The sequence below is a fragment of the Chenopodium album genome, chromosome 3 (assembly GCF_948465745.1).
Source record: "Chenopodium album chromosome 3, dcCheAlbu1.1, whole genome shotgun sequence".
NCBI lineage: Eukaryota > Viridiplantae > Streptophyta > Magnoliopsida > Caryophyllales > Amaranthaceae > Chenopodium > Chenopodium album.
The window spans coordinates 17,182,209-17,206,040 of NC_137836.1; the positions used below are offsets into that span (position 1 = coordinate 17,182,209).

Sequence of the window (23,832 nt, forward strand, 5' to 3'; positions counted from 1 at the left end):
TTTTAACATAATTTTCAGATTTTTATAAGCTGTTTAAAGTAAGTTTAAGTTGCTGAAAATTGTGTATACAAGGGTAATCAATTTAGTATTATTGTCCCTTTATGTATGAGACTTGGTTCGGGAATTGTTGTAGAATACTCGACTATTTTAAGAGCTTATTTGAGGTACGTACGCGTACTCGAAAATTTATTAAGCATGTAGAACATGCTAGGATTTATTTAATTGATTCCAAGTTAGTCTCATGCTAGAAATTGGCTGGAATGGTTGATTTGAAATGAGATTGGTGATATGAATTGAATTGATTGAATTGAGAATGGTTTTGGTGATTTTTTTGTGAAGCATGATTGGTTCAAATGATTTATTTATTGGATTAATGATTGGAAATCATTGTTTGACATGTTGTATATGAACCACACTTTTATTTATGGCACGATAGAAAGCATGATAAATTAAACTACATGTTAATTGAGTTCGAAATATTGAGAAGGAATTCTATTATGGTTCATATAAGTTTTATTGATGCTTTAAGCATGAGGAAAGAGCTATTTAAGTGTCTTTGTACAAAAGGAATGAATTATATTTTGGTGCCTTAGTGCAGTTAAGGTGTTTTCAACACCGAGGGATAAGATTTGTGGCGCATGCATTATGCGTTTAAGGTGTCTTTGACACCGAGGTAGTTTTAAAAAGGGTTCAACATTAAATATTATGTGGTCACTAATTATTCAAGAATTAAATTGTTATGTTTGATTGTTTGAATAATTATTATGATTAATTGTATTATGGTTTGAGAGTCATCACCAAGTCTAATAATGTGTAAATAAGATAAAGTGAAAGAAATTACGCACCAAAACTCTTGGAACTTATATACCTTGAGTATGAACATATGAGGGGAATTATGCGACTTTATATTTGACAATAACTTCTACTGGGGGTACAAGACATTGGGCATTCCATTTTTATTATGCGCAGGAATTCCGCCACTTAGGAGTGATTCTTTTATACTGACACGGTTAGCTCTTGTGTTAGTACCCCTTTATTGGGGCAGGTTAGGGGGAAACTCGTTCGATGCGTAATCAAGCTAATTAATAAATTAGCTATGTATTATTTGGTCATTGAGTATGTGGTATGCTTATAAACAGGTGCAACAAGGTAAGTTGTGTGATGATAGGGTGAAAGCATGTTAGTATGTTTTATTTACGCTTATGTACTCAACATTGCTGATTGTGTGTTTGGATGTTTGTTTGGCCTTGTCTTTATCTTGGCCCTACGATGACCCATTTCTAATGGCGAGTAGTGGGGGACAAGTAGAGAGAATCTTTTCAGGTGATGAAGCATGTTCATGAAGGGCATGAGTGAAGAGCGAATCATGCTTATTTCCCATAGGAATATGATGTGTTTTATCGCTTTGATATTTTATATTTATTTATACTTGTGAGACTAACGCAAAGGTTTTGGTATTGCTTGGTTTCAAAACGGTCCTACAATGGTTCCAAGTTGAAGGTTGACTTCGTTTTACTTTGGTTTGACTTTACTTTCGTTTAGTTGACTTTTTAAGTAGACTTGTTTGAATGTTTTTAAAGATAGACTTCCGTTGTGTGTCTTTGATAGTTTGCTTAGCCTTTTTCACGGTGGCGGTGATATCTTAGATATTCCTATTTTAAGTTTTAAAAAGGGCAAAACATGTATTTTAAAAGAAAGGGATTTCTAGGGTGTTACACTAAACCATCCTAAATTTTCTTTCCTTATCCTCAAAATCAATCATACGAATATGATTATTGAGATTTGGAGTGGTTACGGGGTCAGAGAAAGTAGAGGAGTGGTTTTGGGGATGGGGGAGAGAGATATAAGGTGGTTTCGATGCATAGTTAACTAAATTTCACTCATCTTGTTGTCATTAAGGGTATATTGTGAATTTTTGTAACAACTCAAGGGTATATGGTGAATTTGAAAATTTTCAAGGGTATATGATGAATAAAGAAAAAACCCAGGGGTATATGATGAAAAATTCGCTTTTTGATTAACTCAACATAAGTCGATTTTTAAACGGTATTTTATTTAGATAAGCCAAATGAACTACAACCTGACCTACAACCTACTAAACATGTCATTTTTTCAATTAAACATAATTAATTAAATTTTATTTAATTTTAAATAATATAACATTTAATTAAGTTACTATTATTATATTTATTAAACCAATTGTTTTTAAAAAAACAATTGTTTTAAAAAAAACAAATTATAAAAATTAAAAAAAACCTAGCCACCCCCTTCCTCCTACCCACTGTCAGTCCCAGCCCTTGCCAGTTGCTGGCGCCGGCGACCATCGTCCTACCCCGACGCCGACGACCCCACCTCCCTACCTTTCCCCCCAACCCACGAATTCTGATCTCTCTCTTTCTCTTCCTCCTAACCACCATCACTTCCTTCAATTTCAACCAAACTCTCGACGTAACAATCTACCACCAACCACTTTAATTTCCGCCACCCATGAACACATTTCCGCCGCCGTTCGACTCATTGACCCAAAACTCATTCGAGCCTTCTCAAATGCCCAACACCCCTCCTTCATTCTCTCGTCGCAATTCGCTCCAACACCGACGTCTGGATCAGATTGACACTCACATCGTCCATTCTACCCTCGCGCCAACATCTCCACCATTTCTGTTGGCTTCGACATCCTCTCTTCCTCCGACACCTCGTCAATGCTCTTCTCGCCGACGTCTGCAACATCCATGAACACATTGCCGCCGCCGTTCGACTCATTGACCCAAACCTCATTCGAGCCTTCTCAAATGCCCAACACCCCTCCTTCATTCTCTCGTCGCAATTCGCTCCAACACCGTCGTCTGGATCAGATTGACACTCACATCGTCCATTCTACCCTCGCGCCAACATCTCCACCATTTCTGTTGGCTTCAACATCCTCTCTTCCTCCGACACCTCATCAATGCTCTTCTCGCCGACGTCTGCAACATCCATGTCCTACTTCATAACCCAGGTATTCGTCGAATATCTGGGTTTAAGGTTTGGGGGTTGGGTTTAGGGACAAGAAGGAGGAAAGGGAGGGGACGAGTTAAGTATAATGTTGGGTACTAACCTTTTCATTTTTTTCACCTTTTGGGTACTCCCACTTTTTTTCACCATTCGGGACCTCTAGCTAGGTTTCCGGCCATTAAAATCAACATAAACTCACCTAAGCAAAAGTGAGTCCCCTATTTCAGTTTTTATCCAAAAAAAGTTAGTGCCCTCATTGGACTTTGTGAGAAATGAGTGAGTCCCTTAATTAATTTAAGCATACATATCCAAACAAATCTAAATATTTTCCAAATATTTATAATAGAAAAAAAAAATTCCCATAACCACAACTCATAATAAAGATTAAGAACACCTTACTGAAACGATCAACAAACACATAATCTAAATGTACACATCCAGCATCTAAAATCAATACAAATTTGCATAATTCAAGCAACCCCAAAAAAAAAAAATCAAAACCCTAAACCCTATTTCAACCCAGATAAAAAAACATAGATTTTCGAACAAAAAAACATGCACAATAGTAGTGTATGATGTTTACCTCAGTATTTTTGCGAAATGCTTAGAGAATTACCAGATTTGGGAGCCACCAAAGACGAAGAATATTAAGAATAAGAGGGAATTTGCAGAGCAGGGGAGTAAATGGGAAAAATAGCGCCTAAAATGACTAAATACCCTGTACAATACGTTTGGTTTTTTTATTTTAATAAAAAAATAAAGGAATACAAATGGTTTTTAATTTAGACCACTTATTTACAAACCTTGCAGCAGAGAATTTTACCCTTCCCCGTGCACACTTGTACCTCCATAACAAGCCCCTATCCAATCATTGTCAGATGTAATAAATAAGAGACTAACTTTTTTGGGAGAATTTTAAGGGATTAACTTCTTTAACCTTAGTTACCCACTTATTTAATCGAAGGTACTCACTTTTTGGCCAGATTGTACAATTGAGTACCCAAACGGTGAAAAAAAAGTGGGAGTACCCAAAAGGTGAAAAAATGTAAATATTAGTACCCAAATTTGTACTTAACTCGGAGGGGACGGAGTAGTCGGAGACGAAGGAGGGAGGTGGTCGCCGGCCGCTGGAAAGGAAGGGGACTGGCAGTGGGTGGTGGCTGTGATTTTTTTAACCTTTTTTTTTATTATTTATTTTGATATAAGTATATAATTGTAATTTGAATTTTCTTAAATAATCAATCAAAAAATAAATCTTAATTTTTTTTATAAAAAAGGACCAACTAAATAATGACACGTGTCATACTTTGCATTAACAACAGTTTATTTTCTAATCTAATAGGTTTGCTTATTTTGAGTTAAATGAAAAGTTGGCTTATTTTGAGCTAACCACGCAAAGGTTGGCTCAAGTTTAGTCCCAAGTCTTAAGACTTGGATGTGACATCATTTTTTGTGGTCCCCATTAAAAATGATGTCGTCAAATTGTTGTTAAGATTCACTAAGACTTACACATATTTATCTCTTTAGCCCTAAGACTTAAATATTTGACATATTATATGTAGAAAAGTGTAAGGAAAAAAAAAAGGATAATAAAAATAAAAGTGAGGTGGGAGTAGTGAGTCCCAATCTCAAGTCTTAAATTGAGTCTTGAAATTTCAAGACTCAATTTGAGACTTGCTTGATATTTTTGAAAAAAATGAGAAAAGTCTTAAGCATAATAAGTCTCAAGACTTAAAATGATGATGTCACCCAAGTCTGGGGCTAAAACTTGCTCTTATTCTTGACAAATTTTCCTTTAATTTATACGAAGTACATTTTAGTACAATTAATCAATTAATACATAAATATTAATTTTCATTCAATCAATCAATTTAAAATTTTGGAGTTTGCCAATATTAAATTTAGTCAGGCATAATTTTTTTTTTTTTTTGAAAAAAGTCCTAAATGGACACTAACACTACAAAAAAAAAATGAGAATAGGCAACACACAGAATTGCAACAATTTGACAAATGTTGCCTTTTGTAGTAAAAGGCAACAAAACATATTTGTTACCTTGATCTTAAACAATGTATACTACACTACAATGCAACAGTTTAAAAAGTGTTTCTTTAGAATATGTAAGACAACAATTAGTAAAATGTAGCCTTTTTTTTTATTATTTTTATTTTTTTATTTTTTATTTATTTACATAAGGCAACATTTTATTTCAAATGTTGTCCAAAAATATAACAACAATAAAATTGTTTCCTATGCAACAATTTTACTAAAAAACATATTGATTATTTCATGTGTATCCATTGTCTTATTTAATACAACTTATCAATTTACATGTTGTTAAAAAACATATTGATTACTAAATTAATTATTGCCAACAGTTGTAACATTGCCATATATTAATTTGTTAGATGTAATCATAACTACTATTAATACTAAATTGGGTATAATCTCTTATATAATTATTTATTATTTTTTTTAGCATTATATTAATATTCTCTGTCGTTTTGAAAAAAAAAGAGTTTCTATTAATAAAGTGTAAAAAAAAAAGAAAAAAAAACAATCAAGACATTTTATTTAGAAAGAGTATTCAAGGTACAATGTAATTACTATAGTATACTCAATAACACTTAGAAAAAAATCATATGGGCTGAGATATATTATTTTTCAATACCAAAAGTGCCTAGCTAACCTAAGAATACACTCAAATTTTCGAATCATCAAAAGTATAAAAATATTGCCCAATAAGGCTTTTTTTTTCTAACTGTGGTAGTCAGATTATGAGCCTCTATAACATAACTTCGAGTAACTTTTTTGATGTGGAAAGAGCAACAGGTGGAAATATTAAGTTTGATGTCCCTGTTAATTGCGTTGACCTCACAAGCAACAATGTTCGTTGCAGAAGTACTTAACAACCTCCGATGAATCAATCCAAACTTCAATTGCTTTGTTGTCCCAAATGCTGTTGTCGAGGGTGTATAAAACAGCTAGTGCTTCAAATTGAATGGGTGAGCTAGTGAAAACAGGTGCACTGCCTCTGCCTTTGTATCCTCTCCACATCAACCTGAAGAAGCTCCAAATCCTGCTGGAAATTATAATATACCGCACATTATTCACAGAACCTAAAGTTGCTTAATCAGAAAACTAGGAGAAAGCTAAATCACTTACAGTCACCTAACAAAGCATATGTTATGTTCCTTATTTTACCTCAAATACAGAGGTTGCATCCTTATTATAACAATTGGAACTTGACAATATTCAGCCCAAAATCTAATTCTCAAATGTTATAATTCAAAAATCTGACATGGATGTTCTAAGAATATCAACTAACTCACAAAATCCCCAAGATCTTATAATATTTGTGTCAAATTGGGATATATACCATATATCTAGTGAGAATAAAAATACTTACAAAATTACAAGTATCTAATTTAGTTACCGACATGATTTCACTCGGAAGTAAAATTTTCTCAAACTAATTTTTATTCTAAAGTCCAATTTAACAAATACTTTGCAATCAAACAAAAAACAAAATTGCTCAAGCTAGAATGCTTGATTAAGCATGACACAAGTTTTAAAAAGTAGCTGAAAGAATTCAGCATATTTTAACAGAGTTGCTGCTGCAGCCTGCGATTACCTGTGGCTGGCGACTGCCTACTGCCTGCAGTTGGCGACTACCTACTGCCTGTTGGTTGCAGCTAGCTGCATCATGTGGCTGGCGGCTAGCTGCTGCCTGCTAGTGGCTGCTGGCTGCTAGCTGCTTGCTGCTAGCTAGCTGCCAGCTGTTGCTAACGGCTAACGATTGCTAATAGCTTACAGTGCTAAGTGTGGGACAATGCTAAGTGCTGCATGTTGCTAACGGCTAACTGCTACAGATTTGAGACATGCTGACAGTGCTAAGTGTAGGACATTGGGACATTCTGGTGTAAATCATTATATGCTATGTACCTGAGAAAAGAGTAAAAGACAAATGCCAAGAAAATCAGAAACAATGCCTTATAGCATGTGAAGTAAAGCACAACTAGTCCATTCTCAAAATCTGAACATTCAATCAGCCAAATGGTTGAATATTGAAAGTCTAGCTGATAGAGAAAATGTTTAATCTCAAGCCTTCACACATTATAACAACCATCAATAATTTTTCAAGTTATGAATAGCAGAACGCTTTGACGAGATAGAAAAAATTATTTTTGCTTATCTACTAATCATTACACAGAACAGGGTAGCCCTTTTCAGTTTCTGAATGTTTTAACAAGTAAAAAGATAATAGAACAAACAATTTACATATAAAAGACTTGCCATAATTTTGGCCGTAGTGAATCTGTAAATGGCCTTGATTAAGGAGCCTTTTTTACTAGACTTCAAATTTCTCATATGCCTACAACAGATGAAGAAAGCCTCAATGTAAAACATCCACTATAAATATATGGTCAAGTATCAAGATACAAGAAGCATAACTACAAAAAATGGGCCCTTACAATAATTTTTTATGTGACTTAATTAAGGAAATGCTTGTGCTGAATGCTGATTAATGCAGGCTTACTGAATTGTTGTTTAATGCAGGCTTACTGAATTGCTGATTAATGTATGCAGGCCACAAAACAAGTAAATAAATTAGTCATTGAATTTCTGCTTGAATTTGTTATGTGACTTAATTAAGGAAATACTTGTGCTGAATGCTGATTAATGCAGGCTTACCGGTATCTTTGCATAGACGGGCACACAGTTCAACAACATGTTTGCCATATCGATGTCTTTAGTTGAGACCTGAAGCAACATAGTGAGTTATATGTCTAAAAAGGGAGTGAAGAGCATGCATATCTAGTTTAAAGGTTAAGTAATGAAGAATTACTGTAATTTAAATTCATCTAAACTGTAAGCAAATCCCAACTTTCGAGTTAAAAAAAATACAAAATAAAGAAAACAGTATGATTTTAAACCTGTAAGATTCTGAACTCTGAATTATTGTAATTTGAATTCATCTAAATAGGTAGCAGCAGGGCATAAGTAGGCACTTCTTACCTTCAGCTACTCATGAGTTTCTTGAGAATCCTCCTAAGCATAAGTTTAGATTATACAAGTTCTATGACGAGTCATTATGAATACAATGAGATCGCAGAGAATCTGCCAGAAAACTTTCAAGCGGTCTAGTAATTCAAGCTACTCAATCGTCTAGTCAGCATTGTGAGGATAGGAAAGCAAGATCAATTTCAGACCATAAGGTTTGAAAAATGTTGCTAGACCTTCAAAAAGTGCCTTATGGAGCTTCTTTATAGCGTGTATCAGCAAGCACACAGCAAGCACATTGCAGCTCGGGGGTAGACAGGTTCAAGGTAGTTACTCAAGCAATATTTCCTACTTGAGGTGTATCATCTCTACAGATCCAAAGCATCAGACTGCCTTAGAACTGTAAATTGCAGAATTTTATGAGCCCATCAGGCAAGATATAGCTCAGCTACTCAAAGTTTGCTAAAATTTGCAGGATGCTCATAGCGGCTTTTATGCCTAAATTACATACAATGTTGAGCATGGAGAGGATAGATGAAGGTGCAAAGAGCTGTCTGACAATATTCTGTGAAAAAAGTTCAAAGTCAAGCTCCTCCATGCAACAAACCGTCAATTGAGGAGGCATTAAGCTCAGTACAGAACATCTAACAACAGTTGCTGTAGCAGCCTAGTAGAGGCAAGATTGCAATCACGTCAAGGAATTATCTTGAATCAAGAGCCATTTTTAGTCAAGAAATTGAATTTAAAAGAGCAAAAGGTCATTTGAAAAAGGATAATAAGATATCTCGAGAAAGAGCAACAATTCAATTTATCAACAAGTCCACAACAAAGCTAGTAAGACTTCAAGTGGAAGAAATTAGAACAAGAATCTTAAAGCTCCTCAAGGTTGCCTGAAGAATTGGCAACACTTACAAGCCTTCGGTCATCAAAGGAGAAATACTCAGAGTAAAACAAAGTGGGAAAGAGACAGAATTTTCAGTTGAAAAATTCGAAATTTTTTCCTGAGAAATCAAACTCTTCAGCAAAAAAGTCAGAAACTGTCAGCGGAAAAATTCAAGGTTTTCAGTAGAAAATTCAACATTTCTGCAAAATAGCAAGATTTTCAAGAACAAAAAACAATATCCTTGCAAAGATTCAGCAGAGAAAATCAGCATTTCCAACAAATGAAAAAGAATTTCAGCGAGTTTGTAAGCTGTCCAGAAGAATTTCATCACCTGTTTCAAGCGCATGTCATAGGACAACAGTTATAAAAACTCACTGCTATCTAGCATAAGGGATATATACCCAAATATTCCAAAATCAGACATGGATGTTGTAAAAATATCAATTAACTCACAAAATCCCCAAGATCTTTTAATATTTGTGTCTACTTGAGATATATACCATATATCTAGTGAGAATAATAATACTTACAAAGTTGCAATTATCTAATTTTAGTTACCAACATGATTTCACTCAAAGTAAATTTTGTCAAACTAATTCTTATTCTAAAGTCCAATTTAACAAATACTTTGTAATAATAAAAACCCAAGAATTGTTTTAAAAAGAAAAAAAACCAAGAATTCAATATATTTTTACCTAAGTTGTTGTTCCTGACTACAGTCTGCGACTGCACGCCCGCTGGTGACTTCCTGCTTGTGGCGGCTAGCTGCATCTAGTGGCTGGCGGCTTGTTGCTTCCTACTAGTGGCTGATAGCTGTAGGCTTCTTGATGCAGGCTGCCAGCTGCTAACGGCTCTGACTGCCTGCTGGTAGGGCTAGCAGCTGCCTGCTGCTGCGGCTGTCTGACAGCTAGGAAATTCTTAATATCTCCTCCAACATTCGTAAGCTTATCAAATCACATTGATGTATTCTACAAAACTCATACATATCACAACCACAAATATATTACCAAAATAACAATAATGCAAAATAAAACTAAATAATAGATTATTAAAATAAGACTAGTTTCTTATGGTTTTTCATACTCAACGCTTCTCTGGCCGCCCAAGCTGACTAATATGATTCACGACATTCATAAGCTGGTCTAATATTTGGGAAGTTGGCTGATTCTAATCCAAAACAAACAAATTAAGCTTCAAGAGATTATCAAATAATCGCAAAACCAAACAAAAACCAAACTTTTGGTCATTAAAACAGATAATTTTACAGTCAAACAAAACAAAAAATGTTTAAGCTAAAATCCCTGTTCTTTTATTACTCCAAAGTAACTAAAAGAAGAATACTAGAAAGGACCAATCATATTTCCTAAGCTTCATCTTCACTTGCTTGCATGAAATCCCATAGAGTATCATCCTCGATTTCATCATCAGAATCATCAATTTCAGGCTTTGCTCGCATATCCAACATGTATTTAGGAACGTCAACAGTAGTGGCAGGCAAGTCCTCTCTCAGCCAACTAACATCATAATCATCATCAACTGTTTCTCTTGGGAGAACACCATCGCTAGCAAATTCATTCCAATAAGAAACTCCAACATCACCATTTGATTCTTCACTCATATCAAAGAAGTCTCCAGGGATAGTTTCCATAACGTAATGCAAATGCTTTTCTTTGGAATCTTGCACATAAAAAACTTGGTTTACTTGATTAGCCATCACAAAAGGGTCATTAGTATATAACCTTTTAAATTTACACATGTTAGCCCAAACTCATCTTGCTCCACTTGAAACCATTTACAGCGAAACAATACCACTTTAAAATGACCAAAATAATCTAACTCAATGATATCCTCCACCACTCCATAATATTTTACATCCCCAACAACAGGATTTTGATCCCTAGAACTTGCAAAACTCGACATTGAAGATGTTACACTAACTCCACTACATTGAGTTTTTCTTTTTGACTCATGTGCAGTTGTATGAAATTTGTTACCATTTATTAGGTACCCTTTAAAACTTCTCACAGTATAGTCAGGACCTTGGGATAAAGCCTTGATTTCTTTGGAAACATTTTCTTCCCGTACACGATCCTTGAACCATGCTCCAATATCATGACTGTGCTCTTGTGCTCTCGCCCACCTACTCCGCTTAACCCGTCTACCTTGACTTCTTTGACGATTCACAAAATCTTGATGTTCACTACATACATATCACAAAGCAACTTAGTTGTATTAGTCAATTATAAACAATAAAGATTAAATATAGTTAATATGAAATAATACCAATTTAAAATTACTTACGAACCTTATGTAATCACTGATTTCATCACAATTAAAGAGTACATAGCGATGAGCTTTCATCAAAGTGTCCTCATCTAAAGAAACCTTTTTGCCTTTATTTTTCTTTTTTACACCTAAAGGACGTCCAACATTAGGAAAAAGGCTTCCATATTCATTGGATTCAGTATCATCATCATTTCTAGGTGCTCCATTCAACTTTGAACTAAAATCATCGTGAAGATACCGAGAACAAAAAATAAGGCATTCTTCTGCCAAGTAGGCCTCTGCAATGGAACCTTCGGGTCGACTTCTATTTTTTATATATGACTTCAATTTACCCAAATACCGCTCTTTTGGATACATCCAACGACCTTGAACAGGGCCCCCAAGCCTTACCTCCTCTACAAGATGAAGTGAAAGGTGGATCATTATGTCAAAGAAACTTGGGGGGAATATCTTCTCAAGTTGGCAAAGTATCTGTATGATTTCAGGTTCAAGATCATCAAGATCTTTAGGCTTTAGAACTTTCCTACATAAACCCCTGAAAAAGGATCCTAGCCTAATCAAAGTTGATGCTACTTGTTTAGGCAAGGTATTCTTTACCGCAACTTGGAGCAAATAATGAAGCATAAAGTGGGCATCATGGCTCTTGTAACCAGCAACCTTCCTCTCATTGGATTGGACACATCTGGAGATGTTTGATGCATAACCATCGGGAAACTTAGCACCTTTTATCACACTGCAGAACAAGTCTTTTTCACTAGAAGATAAAGAAAAACAGGCTTTGGAGTATAAACGCTTCCCTCTATTATTTGTTCTCTTTGGATGGAGTTCATTTCTTATACCCATATCTTGTAAATCAAAGCGGGCTGCCACATGGTCCTTAGTCTTTCCTGGGATATCAAGCAAAGTGCCGAGCACACTGTCACAAATATTTTTCTCAATGTGCATAACATCAAGATTATGACGTAAGGTATTAGTTTCCCAATAAGGAAGCTCAAAGAAAATTGATTTCTTCTTCCAAGGAAATTTCTTTCTGCCCTTCTTTTGAGTTTTCCCAAACTTATTTTCAAACCCTTCTAAATCCTTTAATACCTCAGAACCCGAGAATCTAGTAGGAGGAGGAGGCCTTGTCTCTACATTACCATCAAAAGCTCTCTTATTACGACGCCACGGATGATTTTCTTTTAAAGACCTACGATGTCCCATGTAACACATTTTCTTGCTATACTTCAGGTATTTGGACCAAGTCTTATGATTGCAATTCGGGCAGGCAAATTCTCCTTTGGTGCTCCATCCGGACAACATTGCATAAGCAGGGAAGTCACTAATTGTCCATAACAAGGCTGCCTTTAAAGAAAATGTTTCATCTTTCACAGCATCATATGTGTCAACTCCAACTTCCCATAACTCCTTCAATTCCTCGATTAATGGTTGCAAGTAAACATCAATGTCATAACCCGGAGAAGAAGGACCAGGTATAATCAAAGAAATGATATGGTACTCGGACTTATTATATAACCAAGGAGGCAAATTATAAATGGATAAAACAACGGGCCAAATACTATATGACACACTCATAGTTCTGTATGGGTTGAAACCATCAGTAGTAAGACCTAGCCTCACATTTCGAAAATCACTTGCAAATTGAGGATGTGCAACATCAAAATCTTTCCAAGCTTGTCCATCAGCAGGGTGCCTTAATTTGTCATCTTTCTTGCAATCAGTTTCATGCCATGTCATGAGTTCAGCCGTCTTAGAGCACATGAACAACCTTTGTAGACGAGGTTTTAGAGGAAAGTAACGCAGAACTTTTGCAGGAACTCCTTCATCAGGCAATGCACCTTCCTCTTTTTGCTTTTCATTTAACTTCCATCGAGAAGCTTTACAAACATGGCAAGACTTGTCATTTGCACGTTCTTTCCAATACAACATACAATCATTAGGACACGCATCAATTCGTTTGTAGTTAAGTCCAAGGTTCTTCACCATTTTTTTAGCATGATGAAAAGAAGTGGGCAGCTTTGCAAATGGAAAGGCATCACATTGAAGCTTCATCAACTTATCAAAAGAAGAATTGCTCCACCCGTTAAGACATTTAAGTAGATATAGTCGCACTGTGTACGAAAGCACAGAAAAATTCTTACAGCCTGGATATAATTCTTCCCGTGCATCCTCTAACAACTTATAAAACTTTTTAGCACTCTCATCTGGACCATTTCGAAGTTCTTCTTCTTCGGAACTTGAACCTCCTATAACATCTCTGAAAATATCATTAATCATCTCGTCCATATTGTCTAATGTGTTTTGATTATCACATTGAGGCCCATCTCCCCTTGAAGCAGACCCTGTTGTAAATCCTTCGCCATGAAAGTTCCACACTTTATACCTCTTGTTAAATCTGTTAGCAATTAGGTGATTGAAAACCTCTTCCCTTGGGAACCAAAATCTATTAACACACTTCATACATGGGCATAAAATTTCTGGTTCATCATCTTCCTCTGTGTCCATGGTTGAATTTAGAAATGCAAAATCTAGAAAATTCTCAACTCCTTTGATATATTCTTCGGCACTTTGGGGTGCATCAATCCAATCTTTGTTGATGTTTGTCATAACCTGATATTATTCTATAACATAAGAACCTATAAAGGGGGTGAACAACAAAGATAATAAACTAATAGACAACTAAGGACATAAATCGTTGGATATTGTGTCATTCCCTAAAGGGTAAACTAAGTTATGCCTACATTTCCAAGGAGGGCAATATACATCAAAACATTAGTTTACACACTATCCACCAATCAACCATGAAGCTTACATACACAAAAAAAGTAGACTTTACTTAATATATGTCTAGTCAAGAGGGTAAACTGAGGAAAAAAAATACACATGCATATTATTATAACAACATGGAAACTGATAGCATAAAATGAATATCATGTACTATCATCCAAACAATATTCACGCAAATAGACACTGGCAACCAGGCCATCATAAGACATAAAACTGTATACAAATGATGTCTGATATTCTAGCAATTAAAATAGTAATTATACTACAAATAGTCGATCTGAAATATGATTTCACAAATTAATACGGAGTATCAATAATATAGATTATAAAACCAATTACACCATAATCTTAATTATCTAATTTCTTAAAAAAATCTCATCATATTTCCATACTCACAATTAAATTACTCCGTTGAGTAATTTATCTCTGTACCACAATAAGACTTAGCTTGACATACTAAGAATCAAAACAGCAATTCTGGTATATGGAAAATTCATAACCTAATTCTTATAAAAGATAAGAAATATGCATGTATTATCATAAGAACACAAGTTTAACTCATATTAAATTACTTTCAAAAGCCAACAATTGAATATGCTACAACAATGTATGAAATCTGCAAACCCAGTACAAGTTACTCCAGATAATCAAGTTAACGAAATACCAAATAACGAACAGAAATTAGCAAGTTTAGTCGAATTGCCGAACTTACTTGTCTTTGTTTCTTCCTCGATCTACCCGCTGCTATTTTCAGGTTGCACCAAGATATTATTAGAAGATGGCAACAAACTATCTATATTTAATTCTTTACTCTCTTCAATCTTCTCCAACAAATTAAAAGTTGATACGGAGTATTAATTTAATCGAAATCAAAATCAAATTTGATGCTATTTTGGGGTTAATCTATTAGGAATAGGTGAGCGAAATTCTGAGAGTTGGAATAACATAGGGGCAATTTGGTTTTGTTGTTCGATTTTGTGGGAAAAATTAGTTGGGGTTTTTTATTTTGTGGGAAGAATTAGTTGAATTTGGTTCTGTTTGTTCTACTTTGAAGGAAGAACTAAGTCTCTAACGAATTAGTTGGGGGTTAGTTAACTTTGTGATTTTTTTCTTCAATGATTAGTGATGTAATAATAATAATAATAATAATAACAATATAATAATAATAATAATAATAATAATAATAATAATAATAATAATAATAATAATAATAATAATAATAATAATAATAATAATAATAATAATAATAATAATATATAAAAGATAACTTTTGTGTTAAAAAGATTGTCATAATGGTCAAGGTTACCCTTTTGAACCACCTCGGTTTGGATCTGATCAATTTTGAGTCGAGACAATAACTATCGGGTCCATGTCAAATTTGGAAAAAGCCATCAATTTTGTATTAGTTAATGGTCAAATTGGAGTATTAGCTTAGGTTTAAACGAGTTTGAGTGGGTCTATTTCGTATCAGTTGACTTTGGTCTCCTTGATTACATTTTTGCTGATTTCGATTCAATATTACATTTGTATAAAGTCAAATATTATTACAAAAAAGACTCTATTATGTTCCCCATTATTCCATTTATTTTACAAAAAATAATCTCACATAAGCTTAGATAAAATTAATAATGATTTAGAACACGTAAAATAGTTTAGTAGGGTAACTTTTTGCCAATTTTTAATGTAAATAGCCAATGAAATAAGTTTTATAAGGATATTATAGTTTCTTTTACTTACAAACCTTTTCTTTATTGGGTTACTTTTATGCATATTGTGGTAACTTTTATTCATTATAGGGGTAACTTCTGATCACTTTAGGCTATCTTTATAATGGATGTACAATAAATATTGTACACCCGGTTTTTTTTTTTAAAAACGTTTGTGTGTATATATTAGGAGTAATATTGTACACCCGGTTTTTTTTTTTTTTTTTTTTTAAGTTAGGGTTTGTTCTCATTGACTGAACTGAGCTGAACTTATTAGAGCTGAACTGAACTAAACTGAAATGAATATTTTATAAGAGAATGAAATTAGGAGCTGAACTGAACTGGAAATAATCGTATGAGAACAGACCCTAACTAGTAATCATTTAGGACAATATTAATACGGATATACAATATTTATTGTACACCTATTTTTTATTCGTTAAAATAAATAGTTTTTTTTTTGAAACAATTAAAATAAATAGTTTGATTTAATATTATTATTATTATTAGATTACCATCCAGAAAATAAGATCCCCTAATTTATTCCAAAAAGAAGAACCATTAGCTAGTAGTCCACATTTAGTTCTCAAAATAGAAAATAAGTTAAAAAAATAAATAAATAAAAACAAACCCCATCATCCTCAACAGGTCAATCCATCCTCATTTCCTCAATGCCTCAACTCTTCCTCAACGCCTCAACTCCATATTCTTCTCCGAACCCGCGAAATTGTAAATTATTTTTGGCTCCAAATTTTTTTGATCATGAATAAGCAGTTACTCCACTTTTCAGTTGTTGATCTCATTATACAACACACTCATCATCTTAAAATCATCATATCCCCCAATCGGTTACTCTACTTACTCACCTCCTTTCTTTCTACTTAGGTGAGAGTTAATTAAGAGTATAGAGTATCTATTTCAATTCGTAATTAACTAGTTGCTTTTCTCTCTACTCACACTGCTTTCTTTGGATTTATGGTTGACTAGTTGGGTTTGATGCCGGCGAAATCGTTGTTGTATTCTGAATTTCATGTAAGTCATCGTTTCCCTTTTAATCTCTGAAGTGAATTTGGCATTTATAACTGGTTAATTTGATGTTGGATTTGATTTTTAGATGTAATATATTCTGGGTTGTCTTATTTTTGTAATTTAATATGATTATAGGTTAAGATGATTTTAATGGTTATGATTTACATGTTATCATTCAAGGTTGAAGTTTTAATTTGGATATCAATTCATATCCTACAGATCACATGCATGCCACTAGTTTATTATTAAAATTAGTTTAGCTTATTGGAAATTAGTATGATAATGATCTGAGTTATTTAGTTAAGGTTTTACAACTTAGATAGAATTGGGGTTATAGGAATTGTTATCCTAGGGGTCTGCTAGTCTACTAAAATATATTAGGCAAGTATTATTTTTTTGCAAGTTCCTGAGCTTATATCTATAACACTTAAAATGATGCATCAATAGATTCACTCTTTTCAAATGATGTTTATGTTAGTATGATTTAGTCTGAGGAATTATGAGTGCACTAACTATTGAAAAGAACCTCTAAGTCAAGGTTCTTGGTTTATATTATTCCTGAAATTTTTTATTAAAGATAGGGAATTAAACATCTGATTGTTGAGTATATTGCTTGTTTATTGTTCAAGTTTTTGCTGGCATAAACCTCATTAATTCACATAATAGTGTGCTTAGAGACAGGTATATGTCATGTTTGAATAAAATTAATTTGCATGATGTGTACCTGTTAACTTTAAGGTAAAGGAACTCTAAATGAAATAAGTATGCTTGTTAGTGCCCAGATCATAAAGGCAAGTAGGACGGGTCCAACTCAGTCAAGCTCTGGTTATGACCCAATCCAAATCACCAGCAAGGTAAGCCCAGCGAATGTTAGCTTCTTTTTCTTAATAAAGTGGACTGCCTCCTAGCTCCATTGCTTCATGGGTTGTTTCTAGTTCCTGCAAACCCAGCCTGACACACTTCCTAAAACAGTCCTTGGCCACCCAAATAATGCCAACAAAAGTGAACTTGGTTGAAATGATATTACAGGCAACTTCAGCAATGAAATTCCATGTATATGACAGTTTAGTAGAGGATTCTGCCAGTGTCTGGCAGTAAAAGTTCTGTAATATTTCATCCAACTTAGTTCTGAAATCACTGCCTATCACACGACCACACCCAACAAAAGCACTGCTCCAAAAACTTCTTCTTAAAGAGTACATCCACAAATCCTTTTATTCAAACCAAAAGCAGTTGCACAAGAGCTTCAACAATGCTTAGCTTCCAAAGAAGCACCCTCCAAACAGGCACTTGATGACACTTTTCACAATTAAACCGTAAATGCCATATTCCTTTAAACCTTGCCCAAAGAAAAAATACAACCACGTGGATTCCAACACCACAAATTTCATGGACTGCCAAACTTTTCGATTTCTTTCATGATGCAAAATCACAAATATCAGCATGTTTCATTGATCCCATTTGTCCACAATGAGCACATAGAATTCATAGGCCATGAGGCCCACGAGAGGACCTCATATCCTTCAAACTTACAAAAATGGATCATCTTGATAGTCTCATTTGCTCATACACATCAAATTAAGTTTCCAAGGCTTACAACACCATTATCCTCAAAACCACAGCAATGTCTAACTCTGGACCCCTCTTGGCTGCATGTAAAAATAATCTGGTGGTGTTTATAATTGTGATAGAAGGATATACCAATAAAATTAGAAACCGCTTAACCATTATCAAAATTTTCTATTTCTCAATAGAGAATAATGTGATTAATCTTTGTGAATTTTACTATCTAGAGACTTATAGTACCTGAACTTGCTCTCTGAACATTGCAAAACCTCACCTTTCTCAATCTGATGCACAGTCCAGGTTGTTTATTAGGCGGTCCAGAAATCTTACAGTTGCCAATCTGACCAAGCTCCAATGCGATCTTAAGTTCAATTCATACATCAATAATTAGTACATATAAGGTCCTGGAGTCTTGGGTTCTGAGATATATGCTGATTTGTCACTATAGAAATCAATTATATTTTGTTTGTTCTACTTTGGTCTAAACAACGTACCGAACAGAATTTGCCACTAAAATTTAAGTTAATAGAGGTTAGTTGTTAAGCTTTCAATCATGCTAACCCTTTTGTGAAATCAGCTAGATTATTAAACAAATGGTTATCCTTACTTGTTTTGTAACTTGAGCAGAAGAATTTTAACTAGAAAAGATTTAAAAATTAAAGCATATTGAGGAATTAATTTATTCCCTGATGTCTAGTTGTTACTGAACTGAGTAATTGCTGACAGATGCTAAGATATTTGTCCTAGGTCGAATTAACTTACAAACGAATTCACTAATGGTAGCTAGTGGGGTTGCTTACACTATGTGTGGGTTATATGCATCTGCACTAATGTTCCCACCTCTCCTATGTTTCTGTCCAACATTTTTATTAGTAAACGATGTCGGCATGTCACATATGCTTAGTTTATGATAAAAAGGGATACCAGTATATCAAATTTGATATTATAAAACCTAGATATATAATTGAATTTAGAATGAAAATTTAATGGAGAGTTTGCTTTATGAGTGCTTATATATAGCTATTGTTTGGTTGTATAATTTTTACTCTTTATTTGTACAAGCTTGCTTTATGAATGCGTGTATATATATATAATTCTTTTTTTTCTTCTGTATAATTGGATTCATTTTCAAAATTAATTAGCTACAAGTATGACAAAGAAAAAATCCACTAAGCTTGGAGCTATAAGAGGTTCTGGTGATGAGCATCAAACTTATGAACCAAGAATGTCAGAATATGAGAGGCAGAGAATGGAAACAATTAGAAAAAATATGACAAGAATGGAAGAATTAGGTTTGAAGGAACATGCTAAGTCACTGATGGCGCAAGTTAAAAATAATAGAGGCAATCAAAGTAAGAATAAAAAGAAAAAGGTTTCGGGAGACGATGAGCTCTATAGGCCTAACCAAGATATGGAGCATGAGCTTGATTCCACCGATGAAGAGTTACCCATTCCACAGTCTAAAAGTAAAGACAAGTCCAATGCTATTCAATGGAAGGTAGTTTTTTCTAAGCTGTACATTTATAATTAAGCATGTCTCTATTCTTTACACATGTAATTCTGTATGCATCAAGATGATGTGTTGTGCTGCTATATATATGTCATATGTGGGTTTAAAATTTAAAATATAGGTTTTAAATTGAGAATGGAACTCTATTATCTCATGCAAGTATATATGCAACTAGGAATAGATGTTTGAATGTTCTGATTTGCCATCAACTATGAACACGTATTGATTAAAAATTTGTCCAGTTCTCTACAGATTTAGAAAGTAGTAAGAAAAATGTCTTGGTGTGCTGCTGTTGCTTTATAATGTTGTTGTTGCCTATTGCTTTGCGGCTGCTGAAACTTTAATTCTGCTGCTTTATTGTCATGAGTTGCTGCCCCCTTGCCTTGCTGACTGTACACTTGTTCTGCAATCTACTGCCAAATACTTCTCTAGAACTTAACACAAATTCTGCTCTATGTTGTAAGCAGTTAAACTACAAGTTTCAATTTAGATTGAATGATTCATGATTGAGCTGTACTGCAATAATGTAATGTATGTTTTTTATTGTGATGTTCTGATTTTGATTACATTCATTAGTGATTACCTTAATCTCAAATAAACTTGGATGGTTTGTCATGTCATTTGCAAATGTGAAATTGCGTAAGCATTGTGCTAATAGCCTAGTCTTTGTCTGTCTTGATGCACATATACATTTTCTGTGAGACTCAATAGTCGCACACTCTTAAACTAACTCAATAGAAAGCACATACAAAACAAGAATAATCAGCAAGAACAAAGATTCGACAACCAATGGATTGAAATATATTGATAGTTCAGTAACTTTAGGTTACTACTGCCAAAGTATCTTTAGGATACAAAGCTCCAAATCTCCAATACAATAGTCTTCTCACAGAATTCTTGACAATGCAAAAACATTCTTATATATACAAGGCTTTTGTCCAACACAAAAGAGGCCGCCTTAATTCATTTTGTTTATCTCTATCTACTCTGATATGCTGCTCCAAGTTTTCTGCTCCACTAGTTAGTGTTGTTCCCCCTTCCTGCAGACTCCCCTCTTCCCCTCTTCCCCTACCCTTTGTCCTTCAACAATTAATTAAATTTGTTCCCTTTTGCTGCTGTGGTTTTCCTCTTCTCTGATATTGAGGTTTGGGCTTGAGGTTTGGTGGCCCGTCAGTTTGGTGATATTTTCCTTGTATGCTCATATACCTAAAGATCAGCTCAAATTTGACCTCTTATGTCAATATAGTGTCTGAAACAGTAAAGAACACAATTCTCAAGGCTACTTGAAGCACATGCTTAGTTAGACATTAATGTTTAATTGCTTATAAATGCCCTTATGAATGTGTGGTCTATGATCAATTAATTGCTTATCAATTTAACAAGAGTTATGAAGTGTGAAACTTTTTTTGTATAATGTTTGTACATACATATATTAGAGTATTGTATGTCTTTCTTTTTTCCATGTTTGTTCCCAATTTCAGATTCGTAAAATGAAGGCTCTGACTTGAAAAGCAGTGATGGCAAAACGTCGGCGAAATGTTGAATTGGCTTCTTCACATGGTGGCTCATCTACCCCTAATCATACATTACATCAGCATTATTCAACCACAAGAGAACCAGTTGAAATGCTTGGATTAGAAGTTGAAAACTTAAATCATGACAAGAATGATAAAGAAAATGGCAAGCTATCGTTTGTATTTGTAATTAAAATTCTTTACCTACATGATTGATAAGCCATTTTTTTAACATTTGAATTTCTTTGCTCATGTTAGCCGAAAAGGATAAGCCTAGAAGAGGACCCACTATGTGCTACAAAGTCCATGGACGCGGCAAAGAAGAACGCTTGGAAATTACCTTGAATGAGCATGGACAACCTGTTGGTCCGGATGACAGTACATGCAATGAGTTCATTAGCTTCTTAGGAACAATAGATCGAAAAGCAAATATCCTGCCACTGACTGTCAAGAATTGGCCCATACTAAGGAACGAGAAGAAAGAAGAACTTTGGGATTATGTCTTGGTGAGTTACTTATTCAATTAAATAAATATGGTAGAAATGTTTTATAATTGCTTAGCTTGTCCTATATGGTTTCTGCTATCATGTCAGAGTGTCATGTTAAACTTTCTTGATTGGCATATGTTATGTAAAAAAAATGAACCCCAACTGTCATTATTGTTGTCGATCTGCCTACATGGTGTTCTGCCTACATGGTGTTCTGCTTGGCTGCCTGCTACTTTTTAAGATCAGTGACTTGTTTTGTAAGTGCTAGAATAGGTTCTAGACTTTCAGTGAGTTGTTTTCTTATGTTCTTGATTTGTGATTAAGATTAATTAATTGGCAGTGAGCTGTTTAACAGTGCCAATATGATCACTTTAGTATAACTTTTTTTTTTGTATTGTTGTAGAAACATTTTATTGTCCCAATTGAGGGAAAAAAATGGGTTTTGCAAACCATTGGTGGTGCTTGGAGAAGGTACAAATGTTATTTAAAAAGAGTACACTTTCATAAATATGACAATGATAAAACAAGGATGATCAAACGACCAAAACTAGTCCCAAAAAATATGTTCCAAGACTTGTTAAAGATTTGGAATGATGTCAAATATGAGGTATTACATTTATACAAGTCTCTTATATTTCCTTGCCTTTATAGCAAATGTATATTTCTTGTCTTAAGAAAAATGTTATTCATTAGTTCACCGTCTTAATTTGTCAGGAACGATGTATGCAAAATAAAGCAAATCGGTTAGTTGGAAAGGAAAAGAACATTATGCATACTTCAGGACCAAAGAGTTTTGCTAGGGTTCGATATAAGTGGGTGAGTTTGTTTGCTTGTTTACATTTCTCATCACTTTTATTATTGGTTTTATTTCTGCATTAAAATGATTGACACTCATTACTCTTGTATAGAAAAAGGATAATAAAACAACAAAAAATCCTAGTTTAGCTCAAATGTTCATAGCAACACGCAAGGAGAAGCTAACAAAGCGAAAGCCTGGTGACCTAAGGGACAAATTGATGGTAAGATTCATTGTCATTTCATGTTAATTTTTTTGCATTTAATTTTGTCAATATTAATTTTTGTCCTTTATCTTTTAAAATATAGACCGAACTTGAGAAATTAGATTCAGAGGAGGAGGTTGAAAGTGTGATTTCAACTATTATTGGTTCTGATAACAAGAAAAAGTCTCGATTAAATTTTCATGGAAGAGGTGTTTCATCAACTCAATTAAAGCAGAAGGCCTTGATGAAGGAAGCTGAAGAGAAGCATGCTCAGGAGGTTCAAGCTCTACAAAAAGATTATGAGGACAAAAGGCAACAAGATAGAAGGGAGATAGCATATGGTCTTAGCTCCATCCTTTCTCAAATTCAACAACAAAATCCACAAATGTCTTTTGATTTAAGTATGCTTGGCTCTTTATTTCTTGATAATCAATCTGAGAAGGATGGTGGTAGTACAACAGAAATGCTTCGACTTCAATCTTCGGCTTCTACATCCAAGGTAAAGACCTTTTGATTTCTATATACGTAAAGTATAGATAGAAAAGTGGCCAAGGCGTTCAATTTTTTTTTTCTCTTTTTTTTTTTTTTTTTTTGAGCGATACTAAGTTGAAATATTTATCTATTTTATTTTATTTTTTGTACAGGGAGATGAACAAGAAGAAGATGAAGAAGGTTGCGAGTAAGAAGAAGAAGAATATGACTTTATGGCTCAATTTGAAGTTGCTTTAACCTTTTATTATTTCTTCTATTTTTTAGTTAGACTAATATCATGGCCTACAACATTCTATTAAACAATAGATTATTTAGATAGATTTGATGTTGTAAACAAGTTGATATTGTTTTGGTTGTACTGTTTTACTAATTAATTTTATAAGTTTGGGATTCTGTAGTCAAATGCTAATTACATGTTTTAATGTTCAACATTTTTCTAATATAACAAATTCAAAATAGTACGACACATTCTCACTCCTTTAATATAATATAGTAATATATTGCAATAGAATACAAAAATAGCCGATTCATTGTAGTCATTTAATTTAAATATAACAGTTTTCTAAATGTTGTC

General features: G+C 34.0%; 3 protein-coding genes and 1 long non-coding RNA gene across 4 annotated transcripts; 2 read left to right on the forward strand and 2 right to left on the reverse strand.

Annotated features, from left to right (window-relative positions):
* Nucleotides 1-10,427: 10,427 nt before the first annotated feature.
* Nucleotides 10,428-11,324, reverse strand: LOC145612239 (uncharacterized). Its single transcript, XR_014106560.1, has 3 exons — nt 11,185-11,324; nt 10,888-11,079; nt 10,428-10,556 (listed from the first exon to the last, which is right to left on the reverse strand). It is a non-coding gene; the product is annotated as an uncharacterized LOC145612239 (long non-coding RNA).
* A 47-nt stretch (nt 11,325-11,371) lies between these two features.
* LOC145624898 (uncharacterized) lies at nt 11,372-13,772 on the reverse strand. The gene is made up of 2 exons (XM_081677984.1): nt 11,498-13,772; nt 11,372-11,382 (listed from the first exon to the last, which is right to left on the reverse strand). The coding sequence occupies exons 1-2, from the start codon at nt 13,770-13,772 to the stop codon at nt 11,372-11,374; spliced, it is 2,286 nt and encodes a 761-aa protein (XP_081534110.1).
* A 2,739-nt stretch (nt 13,773-16,511) lies between these two features.
* On the forward strand, nt 16,512-21,366 carry LOC145612245 (uncharacterized). Its single transcript, XM_081667625.1, has 3 exons — nt 16,512-16,690; nt 19,396-19,751; nt 21,245-21,366. Exons 2-3 carry the CDS (start codon nt 19,404-19,406, stop codon nt 21,269-21,271), a joined length of 375 nt encoding a protein of 124 aa, XP_081523751.1. The 5' UTR covers nt 16,512-16,690; nt 19,396-19,403; the 3' UTR covers nt 21,272-21,366.
* On the forward strand, nt 21,281-23,539 carry LOC145624899 (uncharacterized). Its single transcript, XM_081677985.1, has 7 exons — nt 21,281-21,443; nt 21,536-21,783; nt 22,169-22,372; nt 22,480-22,581; nt 22,674-22,784; nt 22,870-23,265; nt 23,411-23,539. The coding sequence occupies exons 1-7, from the start codon at nt 21,281-21,283 to the stop codon at nt 23,447-23,449; spliced, it is 1,263 nt and encodes a 420-aa protein (XP_081534111.1). The 3' UTR covers nt 23,450-23,539.
* The last annotated feature ends 293 nt before the right edge of the window (nt 23,540-23,832 follow it).

Coding starts and splice junctions, on each gene's coding strand:
- LOC145624898 (XM_081677984.1), bottom strand. CDS start 13,772: ATGACAAACATCAACAAAGATTGGATTGATGCACCCCAAAGTGCCGAA.
- LOC145612245 (XM_081667625.1), top strand. CDS start 19,404: ATGACAAAGAAAAAATCCACTAAGCTTGGAGCTATAAGAGGTTCTGGT. Junction 19,752..21,244: donor CCAATGCTATTCAATGGAAG/GTAGTTTTTTCT, acceptor TCCCAATTTCAG/ATTCGTAAAATGAAGGCTCT.
- LOC145624899 (XM_081677985.1), top strand. CDS start 21,281: ATGGCAAAACGTCGGCGAAATGTTGAATTGGCTTCTTCACATGGTGGC. Junction 22,582..22,673: donor CTAGGGTTCGATATAAGTGG/GTGAGTTTGTTT, acceptor ACTCTTGTATAG/AAAAAGGATAATAAAACAAC. Junction 22,785..22,869: donor ACCTAAGGGACAAATTGATG/GTAAGATTCATT, acceptor TTTAAAATATAG/ACCGAACTTGAGAAATTAGA.